The sequence below is a fragment of the Silurus aristotelis genome (genome assembly GCF_946808225.1).
Source record: "Silurus aristotelis genome assembly, chromosome: 2".
Lineage (NCBI taxonomy): Eukaryota > Metazoa > Chordata > Actinopteri > Siluriformes > Siluridae > Silurus > Silurus aristotelis.
Window position 1 is genome coordinate 36,420,359 of NC_139575.1, and position 19,432 is coordinate 36,439,790.

A 19,432-nucleotide genomic window follows, 5' to 3' on the forward strand; every position below is an offset into this window, starting at 1 on the left:
AGAGAAACTCAGCAGTCCATTTTATTTGATCAGAATCATGAGCTGACATCTGAGAGTCTCACTACCAGTATATTACAAAAGATACACAGTAAATTACATGTCCTGTATATTCTTTTGTTTGCTCTACTGTAGCCTCTATTGTACCATTCTACAGTATTCTAACTTATAATACACTATAATATGCTATAGCATGCTGTGCGAAAATACCTTTTGTCCTGATAATCGTAATAAACGTACTGTATATAATACCTATATAATCTACTATATTATACCATACAATAGCTATTTCCTTGCTACATCTTTAATACAAAACCTTCCCACTAAATCAATAAAGAGTGTCCTGGCAAGAAATAATAAAGAATAATATAATGGACAAGAGAAAATAAGACACAAAGGAATTATCAAGGCCTTTATTAAAAAAATTAAGGATTTGTTTAATTAATCCTTTAGAGATGCCATGGCAAGGAAACAATTCCTGTGTGTTTCTAAAGTGCACAATCAATGGTCTTTATTTTAAAGTGTAATTTATCATACAGCTTGTGTGTCGCCATGATGACATCCCGATCCTTAAATCCCACATCCCTGGTACCCCAACCATCCACGTCGAGTTCACAGCTCAAAAGCCACAGTCAGAGATTTCAGAGTAAAAAAGGTGTTTCCTCAGTGTAGGAGAAAGAACATAACAGGAATGACATCGTCCTCTGAAACATGTATTAATCAAACTCAGGGAGGCGATGCAAGCTGACATGAACATAAGCAAACAACAACATTTGAAAATTCATTATAAATGCTCACAAAAACCTCTCACAGTCAATTAACCATTAATCATACTTTCAGGTGCAAAAAATCTGCATAACCCGAGGAATAAATTCAAAAGGCAACTTTCATTAATTTTAAATGCAACTCATATATGTTTTTTAGTTGATGATTTTAAGTAATGATAGATGGAGCTTGAGAAGTGTTGAAAATGTGCATAAAAACCAAAAGCAAGGAATTTACTGATATACACCAGAGGTCAGTAGACATTGTGAGGAGAAAGGTTGTATAAGGTGTATATCAACCATAAAACCAAGCACCACCCCTAGAGACACACACCACCAGCCCACCAGTTGGAGTTTGGAGACCCCTGATATATACCATTAAAGGCTTTATAGAATAGCAAATTAGCAATAATACCAGTACTGATCTCATTATGCCTGTAAAGTCTTGTTGGAAAATAACTATATGCGAATCTCAAAATAAAATAAAAAGTGTTCCTATTTCTGTCTTTTTTTAAAGATAGATTTCAATATAATGGTGCATTTCCATTTCTTCCTAAACGTATTATTAATACAAACCTTTGCACTGTATATACAATTTTGAATATACTTTATAGCACATCCTTATAAAAACAAAATTGTTGGATCTACAGTCCCAACATTATACTGTATGTTTATTACCTATACGATTATAAGTACATTTTCAATGTGTAGCAAAAATCTACTTTACAAATCTCTGATCGTGGCTTAATACTGATTAATGTATATTTAGTACTTACAATCACCAACAGTTTTCCTTGAAAGCATTCGGAAGAAAACGCTAATACTGTAAAAGTCTAAAAGTCGCTGTGTTGATGATAATAATCAGGGATGGTCTGAATACCTTTAGATAATCGTTTGCATATTGTAGAAGCTTGGAGGCGTATTTACTGAATTAGCAGCAGAACTTGTGCATCCGTATGCTCTGTAGGATATACAGTATAAATTACTAATGCATTACCTAAAGATGTTATTGTAAGTGCCTTCACTATTTGTGCGTATTGTTTGTGATGCTGATGTCCATATGATCGGTGAATTCATTGGTTTAAATTGACGCCTCGTGATTTTCAGGGTTCACTACTGAGCTCCACTACTTTGCAAAGCTGCTGGCAAAATATACATGTCTTAAACGTCAAACAATCTGGGATTAATGCTTTACCGTCTCATAGGTTTTCAATGAAAGTGAGTGTTTGACTCATTAGGAAGATCAACACCTGGATGCACTAAGATCATATATGAAATCGCGAGACATTGTTTTATGTTTGTATTTTTACATTTGTTCAAGCGAGAAGATTTCCTTCAACAGCAAGAAAACAGCTATAACACAGGGGCGAATGAATCGGTGTGCATATTTTGGTCCTTGCTATTTGATTTTTATTCAGAGTTGCCCAGAAAAACCCTCCTCTATATAGAGCATTGAAAAAACTAAAGTCATTGGAGGGAACAATCCTTCAATAAACAGTTGACTCATGGTCTATAAAGAATTTTTAAACCTAAGATATCATTCATATGTGTTACAAGGACACCATATCTCTCAGCCATTTGTAGTACAACTTGGGGGGGACCAAAAACCCCATATGCTACATTGTAAATTGCTATCAGAGATTAATAACAATATACTCTTAGCTAGCTAATTATATTGCCGGTATGCTAGTATATTATGCTAGCTACAACTTTGTAGGCTAGTCTGTTTTTTAGGCAAATAAATGTAGGGCAGGGGCTCATACTTCATTTATTATTAATCCACCCCTGCTATTATTTTAGAGTCTGCTTACACTTGCTGTTGATTGTGCTTTTTTGGTTCAGTGGGTTGCTGGATGATACTTAACCATGTGTCTGCAGGATGTCCATTTTATCGCAGTGCATCTGGGTATTGAGAAAAAAATTGTGTTAACACTGCTGTTATTAAGCTCTCGATCCGTATCCAAATGATTCCCATTCTTGCTGGTGTATATTCATTTGCACAAGGTCGTAAATTGTAAGAGAACGGCAATAGTGTGCATTGATTTCCACCTGGTGCTCCGGTACCTATTTTTTTTAGCACGTTCAGCACTTTCAGAGGGCAACACCAAGACCGTGTAAACATGAAGTTGTAGCAAAAAACAGATGGAACTCCTATAATTCGTAATCTAATTACTAACTTAGAAGATTAACCCCCTGAGACACCACTAATTCAAACCCACAGTTAGTCGAACTGGAACATTAGCCAAGGACTACTGCATCCACCCAGACTACTGATGGTGATTTTAGCACTTGAGATGCTTCTTACTAGACATGTCATTCCAAATCCTGTGCATTTCCTCCGGTGAGATCTGGTGAACGGTAATGACTCTGCGGTAGCGGCAGAGGCTATAGCTCATCTTCCAGTGGTTAAAGCCACTGTTCTGGATTGGGTGGACCCCCAGCTTGCGCAAACACATACCCACGTACACGTCCTCTAAGTAAATGAGGCGCGTATGGAGGGAAGTTTTATAAATCAGCTCTGCCATGTCACCAGAGAACACGTATCCTGTCCCAGAACAGAAAGGGGGGTACTTGTTCTCGGGGTACAGGTCTCTGGACATGTACCATTTGCTGCGAGTGTCTCGAATAGGACCTCCGTTTATGACGTGGCCCGTGAAAAACCGCTGCCTGGGCTGAGCGTTGGGTCTTAGCAGGTTCAGCACAAGGTTGTCCATGTTTACGAATATGTCGCTGTCAGTCTTCATGACGTACTTGGCGTCAGGACAGTGTGTGGCCACCCAGCGCATTCCCATCAGCGTCTTTAGTGTAAGGTTTTGGTAGGAATCGTCAAAGTCCTCGACGATGATGTCGCGGAAAATCTGGCTCTCCTGCTCCACCATCTGGTTGAGGACCGGCTCAGAGTTGTGCCCAAGCAGAAAAAGTGTGACTATGCGAACGTCACTGTACATGCTCTCATCTCCCCAGGTCTCGCGGATGGCCTGCCTGGCATCGAACTCCTTGTGATTGGTGCTGATGAAGATTAGCAGAAATGGTGGGTTGCCTTCGCATTTCTTCGGTTCATTGATCAGGTACTGGAATGTGTGTGGATTGAGTGTACGTGTCCGGATGTTGCTGAATGTAGAATTTTTCGTCAATCTCTGCGGCTGCTTGCAAACGGGGATAGACATGTGGCCGACGTAGGAGGTGTAGGGCCGGGTGCCGCTGAAGTACCACAAAGCGCTGGCCCAGCACAACACCGTAAGCAGGTACAGACATGACACTTTGGAAATCATATTAGCACAGCTGTCAGAATGATTTTTTGAAGGTCATTCCTCCAGTCTCGGGACTTCTCTCTCTGAGCAGTGAGTCAATTCGTAAAATGTAGGCACTGTAAAAAACAACACTGTGTTTAAGGCCATGGTGACCTTCCTCAGTCATTCGTTTTTTAACACCATGTTATATTTCAACAACTTGCTTATATGTTTTTAAAACCTCACATTCATCGATACATTTTCATCCCCTCTGCTGGGCGCTCTCTGCCTCTATCATCTCTGCAGTGTGTCGGTTCCCCAGGGATCAGACAGGACAGGAGAGGTGGATGACAAAGACCTGGTTTTCTAAACAAATCCGAGTGCTGCAGAGCTTCCTGTACAGTTGAGCAGCTTTTTGATGCAGAGCACACCGATGCCGTGGCGCAGCATGCATTCAGAAATCCGATCCACGAAGTCTGGCTTCGGTTCTCTCGCTTCGTCCTTGTTCTTGGCAACCACCGAGCCTGCAGAAGGCTAAGAAATAAGGCAAAACAGAGAACAGAAAATGAGGAAAAGTGCAGGTCTTAATGCAGCACATGCTTTAACAGGGAATCGATGGGACAAATTTCACACTCAGACTTAAAACGAAACATAGTAAGCATTAAGGATGAAGATCAGTTCCTCTCTATACATTTTCACTATACATTTAGATAGTAAATACCATGGTTTCTGCTGTAAGAAGAACCAAGAGGTTCAAATGTGAAATGCTGCAGGTGTCCATGAAAAAGGATCTCTCTGTGTAGCTTTGTAATGCGGTTGAGTTGAAGGTTATAGGATTTAACAGGGCAGAACACACCCTTCGCTTTTTTCCATCTACAGTATGTGTCTCTGTCTCAGTTCTTTCTGAGTTATATGGATAATCGCCATCGCACCCACGTGTGTGTGTGTGTGTGTGTGTGTGTGTGTGTGGTGTGTGTTTAACTTTTACAACTATCTCCATATACATACCGGTATAATACAAAAAAACGTACCTTAATAATAATAATATACAAAATACACAAACTCTCACACACACACTCAGTCTTTGTCCTTTTTTCTTTCTCTGTCTTCCTTCCCAGTATATTGCTCCTGCAGCACACTGCAGCAGAAAGGTCACCTCGGGACGTTTGCTAAATTACAGGACGACCGCTAAGCAACAGTTAAAACGAGACATTCCTCTCCAAACACACATATCACACACATATACACAGAATGGCATGACTTCATCTTTCATTTACATTAATGCTATTTGGTAGACATCCAGAGCAGCATATAATTATCTCATTCCTACTACAGCATTACCACTGAGCTACACTTCCTATTCAGTAGCTTGCATTTCTCATGTTTCAATCTCTGTGGTGTCAAATCAGGTCTTATAGTGGGGAAGAATTCATGATATCATGAGCTTTTAGAAAGGTTTGGTTAATGCTCACACACAGAGATGTGGAGGAAACTGATGAAGCTGAATAAACCTATATGAACACATGAAGTAATAATAATAATAATAATAATAATAATAATAATAATAATAATAATCTCAAAATATGTTAGAAACCCATTTTCTCTTTTTAAATTTTTTTTGCAATAGTTAATTTTCTTTTTAATTGTTTGATCAATGATGAAAAAAAACATTCGGCTAAACGTATTACTGTACAAAATAAAGATTAAATTCACTGTATGACACCATCATTGTCGATTTCCTTTTCACTGTGGGGAGTTTAACTGAATTGCAATGCCTTTTAAATAAAAAAAAGAGATATGACATATATTTACCCCACACCAAACAGGTTTACAGATTCGCACCGGTGCATCCGCATTACCGATTTTATGCCTCGATTCGAAGTTGGCATTTGTATCGTGATGCATCCTTTTGAACATATTTGCATCAGTAAATAGCAATTTATTACTATATAATTATTAGTAGATGCGCTAAACTTTTATTATTTAGAAAGTGACCAATAATTTGACCAATATTTGATATGTAGGTTGATTTCTCCTCGTTGAACTGTTAAATATGAGGTATCACAACACTAAAGAGAGCGAGGCGTGTCCTGAGAGTCACGTAGGATACAAATTAACATGGCAGAGGTAGAGCTGTAACTTCCTGGAGACTGATCAGGGAAAGAACATCTGGTTTTATGTAATTTGCCTGTTTTTCAAAGGGGCATACGTTAGTGTTTATGATTTGCTGTCTGTCTAAACCAAAGAAATATAAGTGAACTATCTGTATCAAATTGATTCGCATTACATTAAATCGTATCGTGTAGAATTAAATCGGAATCGGATTGTAACGGGGTGAATCGTATCACATTATCACAGTATCGTCCGCTATGCATCAAATCGCATCGCCTCAGTTATGGAGATGCACATTCCTATTACGTATAAAGATAACACTAGCCAAGAAATCTCTGAATATGAACATGTTTATCTCCCAGACAATTAATTGTCTGCCAGGGTAAAAGAGTCTCCCGTCTCCTCTAATGATTAGTCAGTACATTTATTCAGAAACCGCTTTTAGAGAAGTCTTTTGCACTGACGTTACAAACTCAAAGTGCTGCGAGAGAAATCCATCAGGGATTGAAAAGCCTCTGCAGAGCAATTTCACTCAAATCAACTTCATTTAAATAGCACTTTGATCCTGTTTATTGTTATAAGCAAAATACACTCATTTCTTTTTGAACACAGTTTGCTGCATGTGCAGGTTTAGTAAGTTTCATGTTTCATGTTCAAGTTTCCAGTGGAAAACCTGTTAAACTTCGGTTGAAGGTTGAAGAAATCTTTAAAGTATGCAAATACTAGCTATAAATATCAATATGGACAAAAGTATTGGGAATCCTGACTTCTTCAGCCATACTGAGTTCGGATTTTTTCCCCCACCTTTAGCCAAACGTTGGATGGAAAAAATTATAGAGAATGTCTTCGAATGTGGGAGCATTCAAGGAGACCCAAAATTGTTCCAGAATTCAAATACACTTGTGCACAAAGCCAGCTCCAGAAACATATGCTTTAGATGGTTGGAGTGGAAGATCTTCTGCTGTAGAGCCCCAACCCTATTAAACACCTTTGGGAGGAAATAGAAAACTGCCTGCACTCCAGGCCTGACTTTTTTTTTTATCTTCACAGCTCTCGACAAGCACACATTTCCCTCTAGTGAAAGGATATTATACCAGGCAACTGAATTAAATGTGGAATGAGGTGTTCAAAGAGGACGTACAAATCTTATGGTCAGATGCCCAAAAACAAATGGTTGTTTCTGTGATGATTTAACTCCATGTTGTACAGTAAATGTACAGATTTTTACTGATAATGGCTGCACCGGTCGTAAATCTTTATAAACAGTTTTTTAAACAAACTCTTGGCTATTTAGCCACACTCCTGCTCACTTTCCATTATATCTCACTCAGGTCTGTTGAAGTAAATCCTGGCCGTAATGAGAGAAACCCCTGAGGCTGAGGGTGAATGATGAAGGCTGTAACAGAGGTGATGAATAATGAGTTCATGACGTCCTCTTAAATAAAGCCGCAGGGCTTCAAATAGACTAACAATTACATCACACTCTTGACACCAAGACCGCATCTTTCTTCTTCTTTTGAGTCTTTCTTTCTTTCTTTCTTACTCTCACTCCAGCTCACACTTCCTCCATCTGTGTCACCTCACGTCATGATAAAAACAGAACTGGTTTTTAGGGATTTTAATGCGGAACATCTAGATTCAAGTGACTCACAAACGAGGCAGAATATAAGCAGAAGTTAAAGGAAAGTTAATGTTTAGTCATAAATAAAATATACACAATTTTGTTTCTTAGCATATATGCAGCCAATAAGCTAAGACATTTGTTAGCTAAAGACTGCAGCTTAGCTACAAGTCTAAAAGTCTACAGAAATGCTAAGTTTGGCTCTCGATGTTCGCCTTGTATAATGTACGCTTTTAAAAGGAAATAACCCTCAAATTAGAGTACGTTATAATCCAGACAAGAGAAATGACAGCAATTGTCCTGAGCTGATGTGACTCAACTTGGTTAGCACAATGGTTTAGCATAAAAGCATAATATTTCAAAACAAATAAAATGAATATTTAAATACAAGCTGAACTACACAATCATATCTGTACACCGTGTCTGATGCTAGATTGGGGTGATGCTTTGGTTTACTATATTTCCTTTTAGGCTCTTTTCTTTTTATGGATAACAATGTGTATAATAATGTAGCATGTGATGCTAAGTAATGCTAATCTATAATAATAATCTTACTTTATGACTGTTTTTTTATGACACACACACACACACACACACACACACACACACAACACACACACACACACACACACACACACACACACACACACACACACACACACACACACCAATTAAAAGTTTAAAGGATCAATGCAACGCAAATATGTTTACTGTCAGCAATGCAAATGTATGAAGCATTTTTCGATTAAATACAGATGGACGAATACTTTGGATACATGGTCGTTCTATTGGTCGCTGGATTGCATCAGAAGAGCCTGGACTGTAATTGAAAAAAACCCAAAAACAGCATTGACACTCAAGCACCTAATGAAATAACCCGAGAGTCACGAGCCGAACGTGTTAGTTGAGTGCCATGAATTAATGAGCTATAAGATATACGCGTTCAACGTCAAACACCTTGAAGGCGATCAGGAGATTAAAATGAGGAAAAACGATTGATCGCGATGCGCAGCCGAGTGATTTATACGCTATGATGTAATGCAGTCTTTCAGTTTCAGATCCAAGTCAAGAAATGAGCATAAAATTGCTGTGACAAAAATGGCGGAAAATTGAGCACATTGATACATTGTTGTCTCAGCAATGCTCCAAGCAATGACCTTTCACTCAAATTTGATGGATTCTCTGATTCTGATTGGTTAAAAAATGTTGGTTATTATTTAATACAATCATTATATTTGAAGTCATCTAGCTACAAGACAAACTGATATTTAAGCGCTAATTTAAAAAAATTCTCGTTTCTGGAGTACACAGAAACATACACAGGAGTAAACACTACAACTAAAAATGGAAAAGGGCAAGAAGGTTTTTACTTGTCTCATATAAAAACAAGCTGTAAGTTTAAAACTGTAGCCTAAAATGTGTTTTAGACACATTTTAACACAGCAAGATACATTATCTGTCTAATAAATCTTCAAAAAATGTATACTAAATCACCATGTCGTAGACATTCCACAGCACTATAGCAGGGCTCTCAAGATCTTCCACTCCAACCCATGGAAACCAGATCTCTCTCTCTCTCTCTCTCTCTCTCTCTCTCTCTCTCTCTCTCTCTCTCAGTCTGTCTGTCTGTCTGTCTGACTATCTATCTGTCTGTCTGTCTGTCTGTCTGTCTGTCTGTCTGTCTGTCTGTCTGTCTGTCTGTCTGTCTGTCTGTCTGTCTGTCTATCTATCTATCTATCTATCTATCTAGCTATCTAGCTAGCTACAGAGTAATCACCATGCACTTTACTGATTATTTCAGATGTATTAAAAGTATACTAAAAAACACACACTGACATTCTGTTTCTCTTCTTTCTCTACTGTCTTGTTTCACCAGCTCCCAGGAGAGTTGTTCTATTTACACAGAACCTGAGCACACACTCTGTTGAAAACTCCATCCTGAGAAAAGCTGAGAGAGGAGAAGAACCTCGATGTTTACATTCAGAAAATGTGGAACAAACCAGTGACCCTGTTTGAAAAGATTTTCCCCGTAACACAACAAGCTGCAGTTTTATTTTGTGGCTTATTAACTTCAACAGAAAGAAATATTACAGTACGAAATGCAACTTTAACGGATTAAAAAGTATGATGTTATTTTCTTTATTTTTTAATATGATAAACCTCACGTGCTGTTATTGTAAAATCGTTATCTTCATGGTGGTAACTTCACTCCATCATGCCAGCACAACGTCCTGCACACCTCCAAGTGTTTTATCACCTCACCCAAGTGGAAATCATGTCTGCTTTCTCCCAGCAAATGTTTTTATTTCTTTTAGTTCCATATTTTCTGCTTGTGCAGCCACTCTTATTGCTTACTTTTGGCAGTTTAAACGCATCCCTGAGCTCGTGGACATTTTTCACAGCAATCTAATCTGATTACTCTTCATCCTGGAACTAAATTGCATCCACTGTTTTCTTGAAATAGTTTGGGTAGGAACCAGAGATGGCTGAAAATGTCCCAATACTTTTGTCCTTATAATCTATCAGGACATCAGATATATGAGGTCCTGAACATCCGGTAAGTACATGCAGAGAATAAATAGAACACATTCGGATGAGGACATTTCCTTTATTATGAGGACATACAGTAGATACTTGGTGAAGAAAAATGTTTGCCATTTAATGCAGGAATATATATATATATATATATATATATATATATATATATATATATATATATATATATATATATATATATATATATATATATATATATACACTGCTTTAGGGGCAATAACCACTGTCCTCTTTACATGTACTGTCCTCTGTCCACTTGCAGTCTTCTCCTTACATGTACGGGTATTAAAGAAAATAATGATTAATTTCACAAATATTACACTGTAAAATGTATCAAAAGCACAAATAAATTGGCGTGAACCGTCAAACAAGCCCAGGCCTCATTTCAAGTGTTTACGCCAAAACAAAACTATCATTTATCTCCTCAGTAAACCAGTAGCCTACAGGCTCCCAAACTAGCAAATCATCCACCAAATAGACACCAATTATGCTGTTGGTCGGATTACAATGAAGATATTACGCCCCATTCAGACTGAAAAAAGTGTGCATTTCAACAAACTCTATAATAAACTATATGGAAAAAATATCTCACTTTCCCAGCCATATGTGTTTCCTCCACATGATGTTCTCAAAGAAGCTGAAGGCACACAGTTGAATCGGACGTCTTTGGATTCGGTAGTATGACATTTTCCATTCACTTGAACTAGGAGACCCAAACCTGTTTTCCAGCATGACAATAGCCCAAAGCAAACTCCATGAAGATATGCTCTGCATGGTTTGGAGAGAAGGATCTCCTGCTATAGATCTTTAATCTCAACCCTACTGAATACCTTCAGGATGAATGTGAACGCTGACCGGACCTCAGACCTTCTCACCTTCTCACCTACATCAGCACCTGACTTTACTAACAGCCTTGTGTCTCAATTAGCACAAGCAAACTACAAAATCTGGTGGAACATCTTCTCAGAGGAGTGGAGGGAAGAGCAAATTGGGACTAAATGTGGAATGTGATTCTCAAAAAGCACGTAACATTCTTATGAGCAGGTGTCTGCAAACTTTTGGCAATATAGTGTATTTTACCCCCAATTCATTTTTTACTTAGCACAAGATTTTCTGTGCTAAAACGAATGCAGAACCCGATATCATGCACACGTCTCATCTGTGATGTCTTTGTGATGACTTAAATCTCATCTTTTCATTTTTTTTTACTAATAAACAGTCAAATAGTAGAAAAAAACCTTCCATGAACCTGAAAACTCAAAATAAATAAATGCACCGGTTATTTTGACACTTTATGGCAAAAAAGTTTGACACCTGTCCATGAGATTAGTGTGAGCTGTTTGAACATCCCTTTTAACTTTTAGTCTCCATTTGCTCCTATAATAACCTCCACTATCCTGGGAAGATGTTCTACTAGATTTTGGAGTGAGCTTGTGGAGATTTGAGGTCATTTAGAAACAAGGTAAAGTATTAGTAAAGTCAGGTACTGATGTAGGTGAGAAGGTGAGGAGGCCTGGGGTGCAGTCAGCGTTCACATTCATCCCGAAGTTGTTCAGTAGGATTGATGTCAGAGCTCTATAGCAGGAGATCTTTTACTGGAAACCTCTGTAAATATTTCTTCATGGAGCTGGCTTTGTGCACATGGGGTATTGTAATGCTGGAACAGGTTCAGGATGCTGCTGCTTCCAACAACATTCTATATCATTGTGTGCCTCCAACTTTGCGCTAACAGAGGAAGAGAGAAATAAATAAATAAAAGGAAGCTCGTCAAGAAACTGAGTCCATGCTTCCTGTACAGAGCTGTGACCTCCTTCCACTCGCACACAGTGCTACAGAGAATCCAGATCTCTTTGGGGTTTAAATTAGCAGGCTTTCCATTAAAGGCTGAACTGTTCATAAATGAAATCTTCTCTCCGCTATTAAATTACACGAATGAGTACGTGTAAAACAAAAGCACAAACGCTTTCTAAATACATTTGCATTTGTCAGTCAATAACCAGGCCACTATGAAATGTGTTTTCTAACTTAATCATTTATCATCAGCCATTAAATCAGATTCAAAACCATGATGAAACCAAATGAAACCATAAACAAACCCACATCAAGGCCACTGATAAAAAATTTACATTACAGCGTCGATTATAAAAAGCCCCTGATTTAAGCAATAAAACGAAATCTTAGAAAGTTAAAAAGTTTGTCTTTTAAAACAATCATTCATTTAAACAATAAAAACAACATAAAAAACTAAGCGAAAATACAGACATCCTCAATAAAAAACCTGTAAAAACCACGTGCTCAGGACCTCAGTCTGGACCTCTGTTCGCTGATAGATTTACCTTCCTACATGACATGTCCTAGAGTGAACATCTTAAGAGTGGCCCAGCCCGAGCCTTGACTAGAACCCTATTAAACATCTCTGGAGAGACCTAAAAGTGGTTCTCCGCTGGTTCTCCCTATACAACGTGACCAGGCGTGAAAGGATTTGTCATGAAGAATGACAGAAATCCTTTAATCCATGTGTGCACAGCTTGTTGCGTCATAAAAAGTCCATAAAGACTGGGCTGTAAATGTTGCCAAAGATTCTATTTTCAGACATTTCTAAAATTCTGTTTTCATACTGTCATTATGGGGTATTGAGTGTAGAATAGGGAAAAATATCAATTTAAACAGTTGTGGTATCAGGCTGCAACATAACAACATAAAAAAAAGTGAAGAAGGTCGGAATACTTTCTGAATGCACTGCACTGTGGCTTTGCTTCTCGAGATGAAATTATTACATTAGATTTAAAAATAAGAATAGCACATGTATTGTTTAACTCGCTTACTCAGCAAAACTTCCAATGCTGAACTAACAGGAGTGTTTAAACACACACACACACACACACACACACACACACACACACACACACACACACACACACACACACAATACTAAATAAAACAAGGGTGTTGAGTGTAGGTGTTGAATTAAGGCCCAAAGTCTTTGTTTATGGCCAGTTAGTGTTAATTAAGTATTGATTCAGCATTCAGACCTGTCATTTACTTACAACAAAAAAATTTATTTTATTTCTGAGAAATTAAAATTTTACATGCAAATCAATAAATGGTGAAAAAATATAAAGAAAGTGTGTTTTTAGAAATTGTGGGAAAATAAATAAGCTGTGTGAAATATTACTATAGGAATGTGAACATGAACACAAAGTAATAAATGAATCTTGTAGGAAAAAAAATACAGGTGTAAAGCAAATCATAATAATAAAAAAAAAAAAACAGGGAAAAGAAAACGTTAACAGAAAATGTGGTGTTAATCGGAAAAAGAAAACAGGATTGTAACATGAGAAAAAAAACCCAAAATGAATAAGGAGAAAAATCACTTCTGCGCGGTTTGGCGAATCTTGTTAACATAAATCCTATTAAACTGAAAAAATGAACACAGTGTTCATGTGAGAAATGAACAAAAACAAAACAAAACAATAATAACAAAGCAATAGTGCGAAAAATCAGGGGAAGGTGATTGTGAGAAGTTACATAAAAAAACCAGAAAAAGAAAAAAAAAAACAGAAAAAACAATTATGTAAAAGGAAAATCACAATTGAGAAATGAAAACACATACAAACGATGGGAAATGTTGAAAAACCAGTTCTGGAAGGGAATAAAAAAAAGTGTAGGAAAGTCTGCGTTTATTTACTTTGTTCAAGTTTCAAAATTCTATTCATTTAGATCTATTTTATTATTATTATACAGCAGGGGGCAGATAGATAGATAGATAGATAGATAGATAGATAGATAGATAGATAGATAGATAGATAGATAGATAGATAGATAGATAGATAGATAGATAGATAGATAGATAGATAGATAGACAGACAGACAGACAGACAGACAGACAGACAGACAGACAGACAGACAGACAGATGGATAGTCTATCTATCTATCTATCTATCTATCTATCTATCTATCTATCTATCTATCTATCTATCTATCTATCTATCTATCTATCTATCTATCTATCTATCGATCTGACAGACAGACAGACAGACAGACAGACAGACAGACAGACAGACAGACAGACAGACAGACAGACAGATAGATAGATAGGTAGATAGATAGAGTGTGTACTGTATAAATCATTGTATCTGGTGCGCTCTCCCGCTTTTCTGCGTTTTTATTTTCAATGTGCGTCTCTGCGGCCGAATTTGCGCCTCGGTGCTGTTTAGCGTCAGATCTCTGATAACCGGACTGATAACCGGACTGATAACCGGACAGGCAGAAGGGGGTGAAAGGGCTCACAGCCACACATCAATACTGAGAAACAAACTGCGGAACTGCTGACGGAAGCAGATCCTGGACTCCTCTCATTGACGTGTCCAGGGACCAACAGTCCACTGACCTACACAGTGCACTGACCGACAGTCCAGACTGAACCTCCGCAATAACATTTACTCATTTACAAGTGTTTTAATTGAATCGATTTCATTTTAAGTCGAAAAAACGCAACAATTACAGAACAAAACACTTGCATTAATCAGACTATTAGTAAGTTTCTTTTCGGCTTTTCCCGTTAGGGGTCGCCACAGCGGATCCTCCGCACGTTTGATTTGGCACATGTTTTACGCTGGATGCCCTTCCTAACGCAACCCTCCCCAATTTATCCGGGCTTGGGACCGGCACTAAGAGTGGCTGGGGATGGTTCCCTGACCGGGAATCGAACCCGGGTCGCAGCGGTGGGAGCGCTGCATCTTAACCACTAGACCACCAGGGGACCTACTTGCATTAATCAGACTATTGACATGAATAATTTCGTCAGAAGAGCATTAATATAGATTATTTATATATAAGTAAACATTATTATTATTATTATTATTATTATTATTATTATTATTATTATTATTATTATTATTATTATTAAGAATGGCTCTAACCATCATCTGCCATCTGCTGTATCACCGCTTCACAAAGGACACAAAGACTCCGAAAACCCCGAAATCCGCATTTCCTGGGGAATACAGGAGAAATGTGGAGAGAGATCCAGATCCAGATCCAGAGAGCAGGAGAAAGCAGGAGGAAGCAGGAGGAAATATCAGAGAGAGATTATGGACGTACCGTGTGTTCTGCGTGTCCGGTGTCCGGTGGCGTGTAAGATGCTGGCGGTTGACCCGCGCAGTGCAGAGCTCAGTGATGAAGGAGCTGTTGTCCAATCAGAGCCATGATCAGGAATAGAGCAGGAACAGCGCCACTCTGCGGCCAGTCTTTAAACAGCATGAGCAAACAGTTCACTGATAGTTGATCTGTTTCTCCAGTCACACATACGCAGGATGAGCAAAAGTGTGCGGACACACGACGATCACACCCTTTATCCGAACAAATTGTGTGCTTCTAGATTTGGGTGAAAAAGATAACACACAGGTGTGATGGTCAGGTGTCCTAGGATTAGGGAGGTGGTAGCTCAGTGGTTAAGTTGTTGGAAATTTAATCAGAGGGTCATGAGTTGAATTCCCAGAACATACAAGTTGTCACTGCAGGGCCCTTGAGCAAGGCCCTTAACCCTTAACAGCTCAATTATATAAATTAAATAGATATCTGCAAGTCGCTCTTACATGAATGTAAAAGTGATGGGTGCGTCCACATACTTTTGGCCATATAGGATACCTGGACGCATGACCTTCATCCAAAACAAATTGAATATCATTAATAGGTGTGATGGTCAGGTGTCCCCGTGTGCTATATGGTCAAAAGTATGAGGACACTGCACAAGTGCATCCATATGTGATTCTTTTCCAAAGCACACAATTATATAGAGTGTCTTTATATGCTAAAAAATTGCATTTTATCTGTACTAAAACTTAAACAGGTCCAAACCTGTTCCAGCATAATGTCACTGTGCTCAAAATTAGCTCCATGGTGTGCTAAGGTTGGAATAGAAGACCTTGAATGTCCTGTAAAAAGCTTCGATCTTAACCACATTGAACGCCTGGAACACCTCTTAATCTGACCTGATCTCAGCTCTTGTAGTTGAGTGATCACAATCCCCACCCCTATGCTTCAAAATCGAGTGGAATGCCTTTCCAGAAGATTGGAGTTTATTATAACAGTAATGAGGCTAAATCTAGAATGGAGTAAGATGCTAAGTGTGATAATTAGGTCTCGAAGTGCCTTTATTAGTGTTATTTCATCTGAATAAACGTCCAAATTTAGAATCAAATTAACATCTAATTTACATATCTCCTTACATATCTCCTGCATATATATATATATATATATATATATATATATATATATATATATATATATATATATATATATATATATATAAAATTAACTGAAAAACCCACAAATACAAATATTTTTATTTTTTTATTTTTTTTTATTCAACAGTGCGTAAGCAATAAAATTGAATTAATGAATCTCTAACCAGCCTGAAAGAAGGGACCTGCTGATGGTCCTTTAAAACAGGGCAAGAAAATAGAATCACCTAAATTTGTAAAGAAAATAAAAGAGAATCTGCAAAATTACATACAAGAAAAAATACACAGACTAAAATGTAGGAAGTATAGTTATACAGCAAAACAAAAGAAGAAAAACAAAATAAGCATAATATATTCCGTTGTTTTTTTTTGTGCTGCACACCAGGTGCATTATATAAAGCTTCTTAAAAGATTTGCAATTGTGCAGAAAAGCAACACTGAATTATTGTAAACTGAGTACAAAAGATTAGTAAATGATTGCACGCCTCTCTCCATGAACAGATGTAAGGAAATATTCGGGTTATTTTGTAAGCATTAAAAAAAAAAAAAAAAAGGCTGTATGGCTGTAGTTAAACACGAAACCTCAAAGTATATCATCATCATCGTAATATCTGTTCCGTTTAATTTGTTCTTCTACAGACAGCGATTGAAGATCGTCTTCCCACAGGCAGCTGGCAGCTTTGGAGTTAGAATAATCAATGCACGAATTCTCCAGTGTTTTCTTGTTTTCTGACACCTCTTTAGTCTCCATTCCAAAATCCATTAGGTCATCCAGCAGAGTGGCCGAGGGTTTTGTGCTGCTTTCGTCCCTGGGAAAAAAGCTTGTGCTCTCACCGAAGCCTGCAAAGATGTCGTCTATAAATTGTGAGGCACTGAAGTTTGTTTGCTGATCTGAATGGTGCTCTAGCTTTGCATCTGATACGTTCTCTTCGTTGGCACTTGGAGGTGGACGATTGTCGTCCTGTAGTAAGAGCAGAAGGTTAGCACGCATCGTTTCTTTGGTGTCGCTTTCGGCTTTGGAGTCAGTTTTCTCGAACGTGTTGGTTACTTCTTTGGTTTTGGTTTCTTCTTTAGGATTGGTTTCCTCCTTATGGATGGTTTCCTCTTTGGTGTTGCTTTGTTGAGTATTAGGCGAGTAGAAGTCTAATATTTCTGACTCTGCTTTAGCGTCGTCCATATCCAGCCCAGGATCACCAAAATCTAAAAGCTGATGGTTATTGTTATTGTTATTATTGTTGTTGTTGTTGTTTGCATTCCCATTGGCCGGTTGTTCAGCTGTAGCTACGCCATCTATCACTGTCACCTTTACGCCAGTCGTTTCTTCGCTTTCTTCATTTCCCTTTGTTTTCTCACATTCATGTTCCTTCACCTTTTCAACATTATCACTTTCTCCACCATAATCTCCATTCATCTCCAAAACCTCCTTTTTGTCTTTCATTTCTGATTTACCATCTGTTTGCTCACCCTGTTGTGCGTTACATTCTGCAACTTTAGGTTCTTGCTCGACAGCTGCCGAAACATCAGTTTGCACTTGAGGAGGTGCTGGTTGCTCCGAGACCATCTTCTCAGGTAAGGCTTTTATTGGATCATCAGAATGTTCTCTTTGGTTTTCATTAGTAATGACTTTTTTCTCTCGTAATGCTGGTTCTGTGTTGTCAGTCGCTTCCTCTTTGGGTGGCCATGCAGGCTTGACAACTTTGAGTTCTTCTTCCAGAGTAAAGCTCTTCTTTGGTGTTTCACTCTGAGGTGGCCAAGCAATCGCAATTTTACTCATTGACTTTTTGGCATTATCGTCCAACATACTTGATTCTTTCATCTCGGCTGGGAAGAGTTCATTTTCCTTGGAAACGGGCGATTCTTTGGTATCAGACTTCACTGAAGGAAGAGGACTAACTTGATTAACTTTTTCTGAGGTGTTCTTTTGTTTTTTTGTGCTCCAAAAATCTCTGTAAGGCTTTTCTCCAAATCCCTCATCATAGTTTCCTTTGGATTTGAACAACTGATTGTAGTGGGGTTTGCAGTAGATTCGTCCATGGAGAGGGGCATAGTTTCCTAGGCTGTTGAGAAAAAAATAATCAATAAGTAAAGTCAACAAACAGAACAAATAAACTAAAAAGAGAGAACACACAGTAAATTTTTTCGCTAAAATTAATCTTGATCGCAAACAAATCTAGCATAGTTGAATAATTTCGTTTTTAGACGTATACCTTTCTTTGACACTTTTCAAACTATAAACATTGTCTATTTTACCCAAACTACATGACTTTGTTCCTACAAACATCATGTTAGGTGAAGAGCCAGTTCAATAAAAGGTAATGATTTCTAGAACCTTCCAATCGAAGATCTTGGGTAGATACATGCCAATGTGAAATGAACACAAGTCTATTTACTTTAGTTTCTAATCATTTACTGCGGTCAGAATGTTCACTTTTGAGGGTAACTGAAATTTTTCAAGCATTTAAAATTATATAATTTTCTTAAAGTTAATATACATGCGATAAAGACAGCATGTAGCGTGTAGTTTTTTTTAGAAACATACATGCACTGTATAGTAGAAGGATTTTCCTGGCTGCCACACATACACAAGTAAAATACAGAAATTATTTCTCATACAGGTTTACAGAGTATATTAGTAAACTGGTATGTGAATTTACCTGAGCTGGCTGTTACAGTGGGCACATCTGAAGCAGGTTTTATGAAAATTTTGTTTGTCTGCTATGAGAGCCTCCATGGGATACACCCTCTTCCGACATACCCGACATAGTTCGTTGTCTGGCACCCTTATTTTCTGTAATAAAAAAAGGCAATCAGTCAAAATCATATTTACAATTTTTAGAATATAAATGCAGGCAAATGGTAGTTATCATAATAATGTGATCGCAAAGCGACAATATACACAAGCAAAAT

General features: G+C 37.9%; 2 protein-coding genes across 4 annotated transcripts in view; both read right to left on the reverse strand.

Annotated features, from left to right (window-relative positions):
• Positions 1-2,909: 2,909 nt before the first annotated feature.
• Positions 2,910-15,481, reverse strand: b3galt1a (UDP-Gal:betaGlcNAc beta 1,3-galactosyltransferase, polypeptide 1a). 2 transcript variants are annotated; one of them, XM_083560848.1, is made up of 4 exons: positions 15,384-15,444; positions 15,203-15,276; positions 4,238-4,525; positions 2,910-4,128 (listed from the first exon to the last, which is right to left on the reverse strand). In XM_083560848.1, the coding sequence occupies exon 4, from the start codon at positions 4,031-4,033 to the stop codon at positions 3,044-3,046; it is 990 nt and encodes a 329-aa protein (XP_083416974.1). In that variant the 5' UTR covers positions 4,034-4,128; positions 4,238-4,525; positions 15,203-15,276; positions 15,384-15,444; the 3' UTR covers positions 2,910-3,043. The 2 variants fall into 2 exon arrangements, with proteins under 2 accessions (XP_083416974.1, XP_083416973.1); XM_083560847.1 differs by lacking the exon at positions 15,203-15,276 and having other exon boundaries at positions 15,384-15,481.
• Positions 15,482-16,884: 1,403 nt separating this feature from the next.
• xirp2a (xin actin binding repeat containing 2a) overlaps positions 16,885-19,432 on the reverse strand; it is a 34,343-nt gene continuing 31,795 nt past the window's right edge. For both annotated transcript variants that reach the window (XM_083524264.1, XM_083524265.1), the window contains 2 exons: positions 19,180-19,313; positions 16,885-18,582 (listed from right to left, as the gene is read on the reverse strand). In XM_083524264.1, coding sequence (XP_083380390.1) covers positions 19,219-19,313 — 95 coding nt within the window. In that variant the 3' untranslated portion in view covers positions 16,885-18,582; positions 19,180-19,218. The remainder of the gene's footprint in view (positions 18,583-19,179; positions 19,314-19,432) is intronic.

Coding starts and splice junctions, on each gene's coding strand:
- b3galt1a (XM_083560847.1), bottom strand. CDS start 4,033: ATGATTTCCAAAGTGTCATGTCTGTACCTGCTTACGGTGTTGTGCTGG.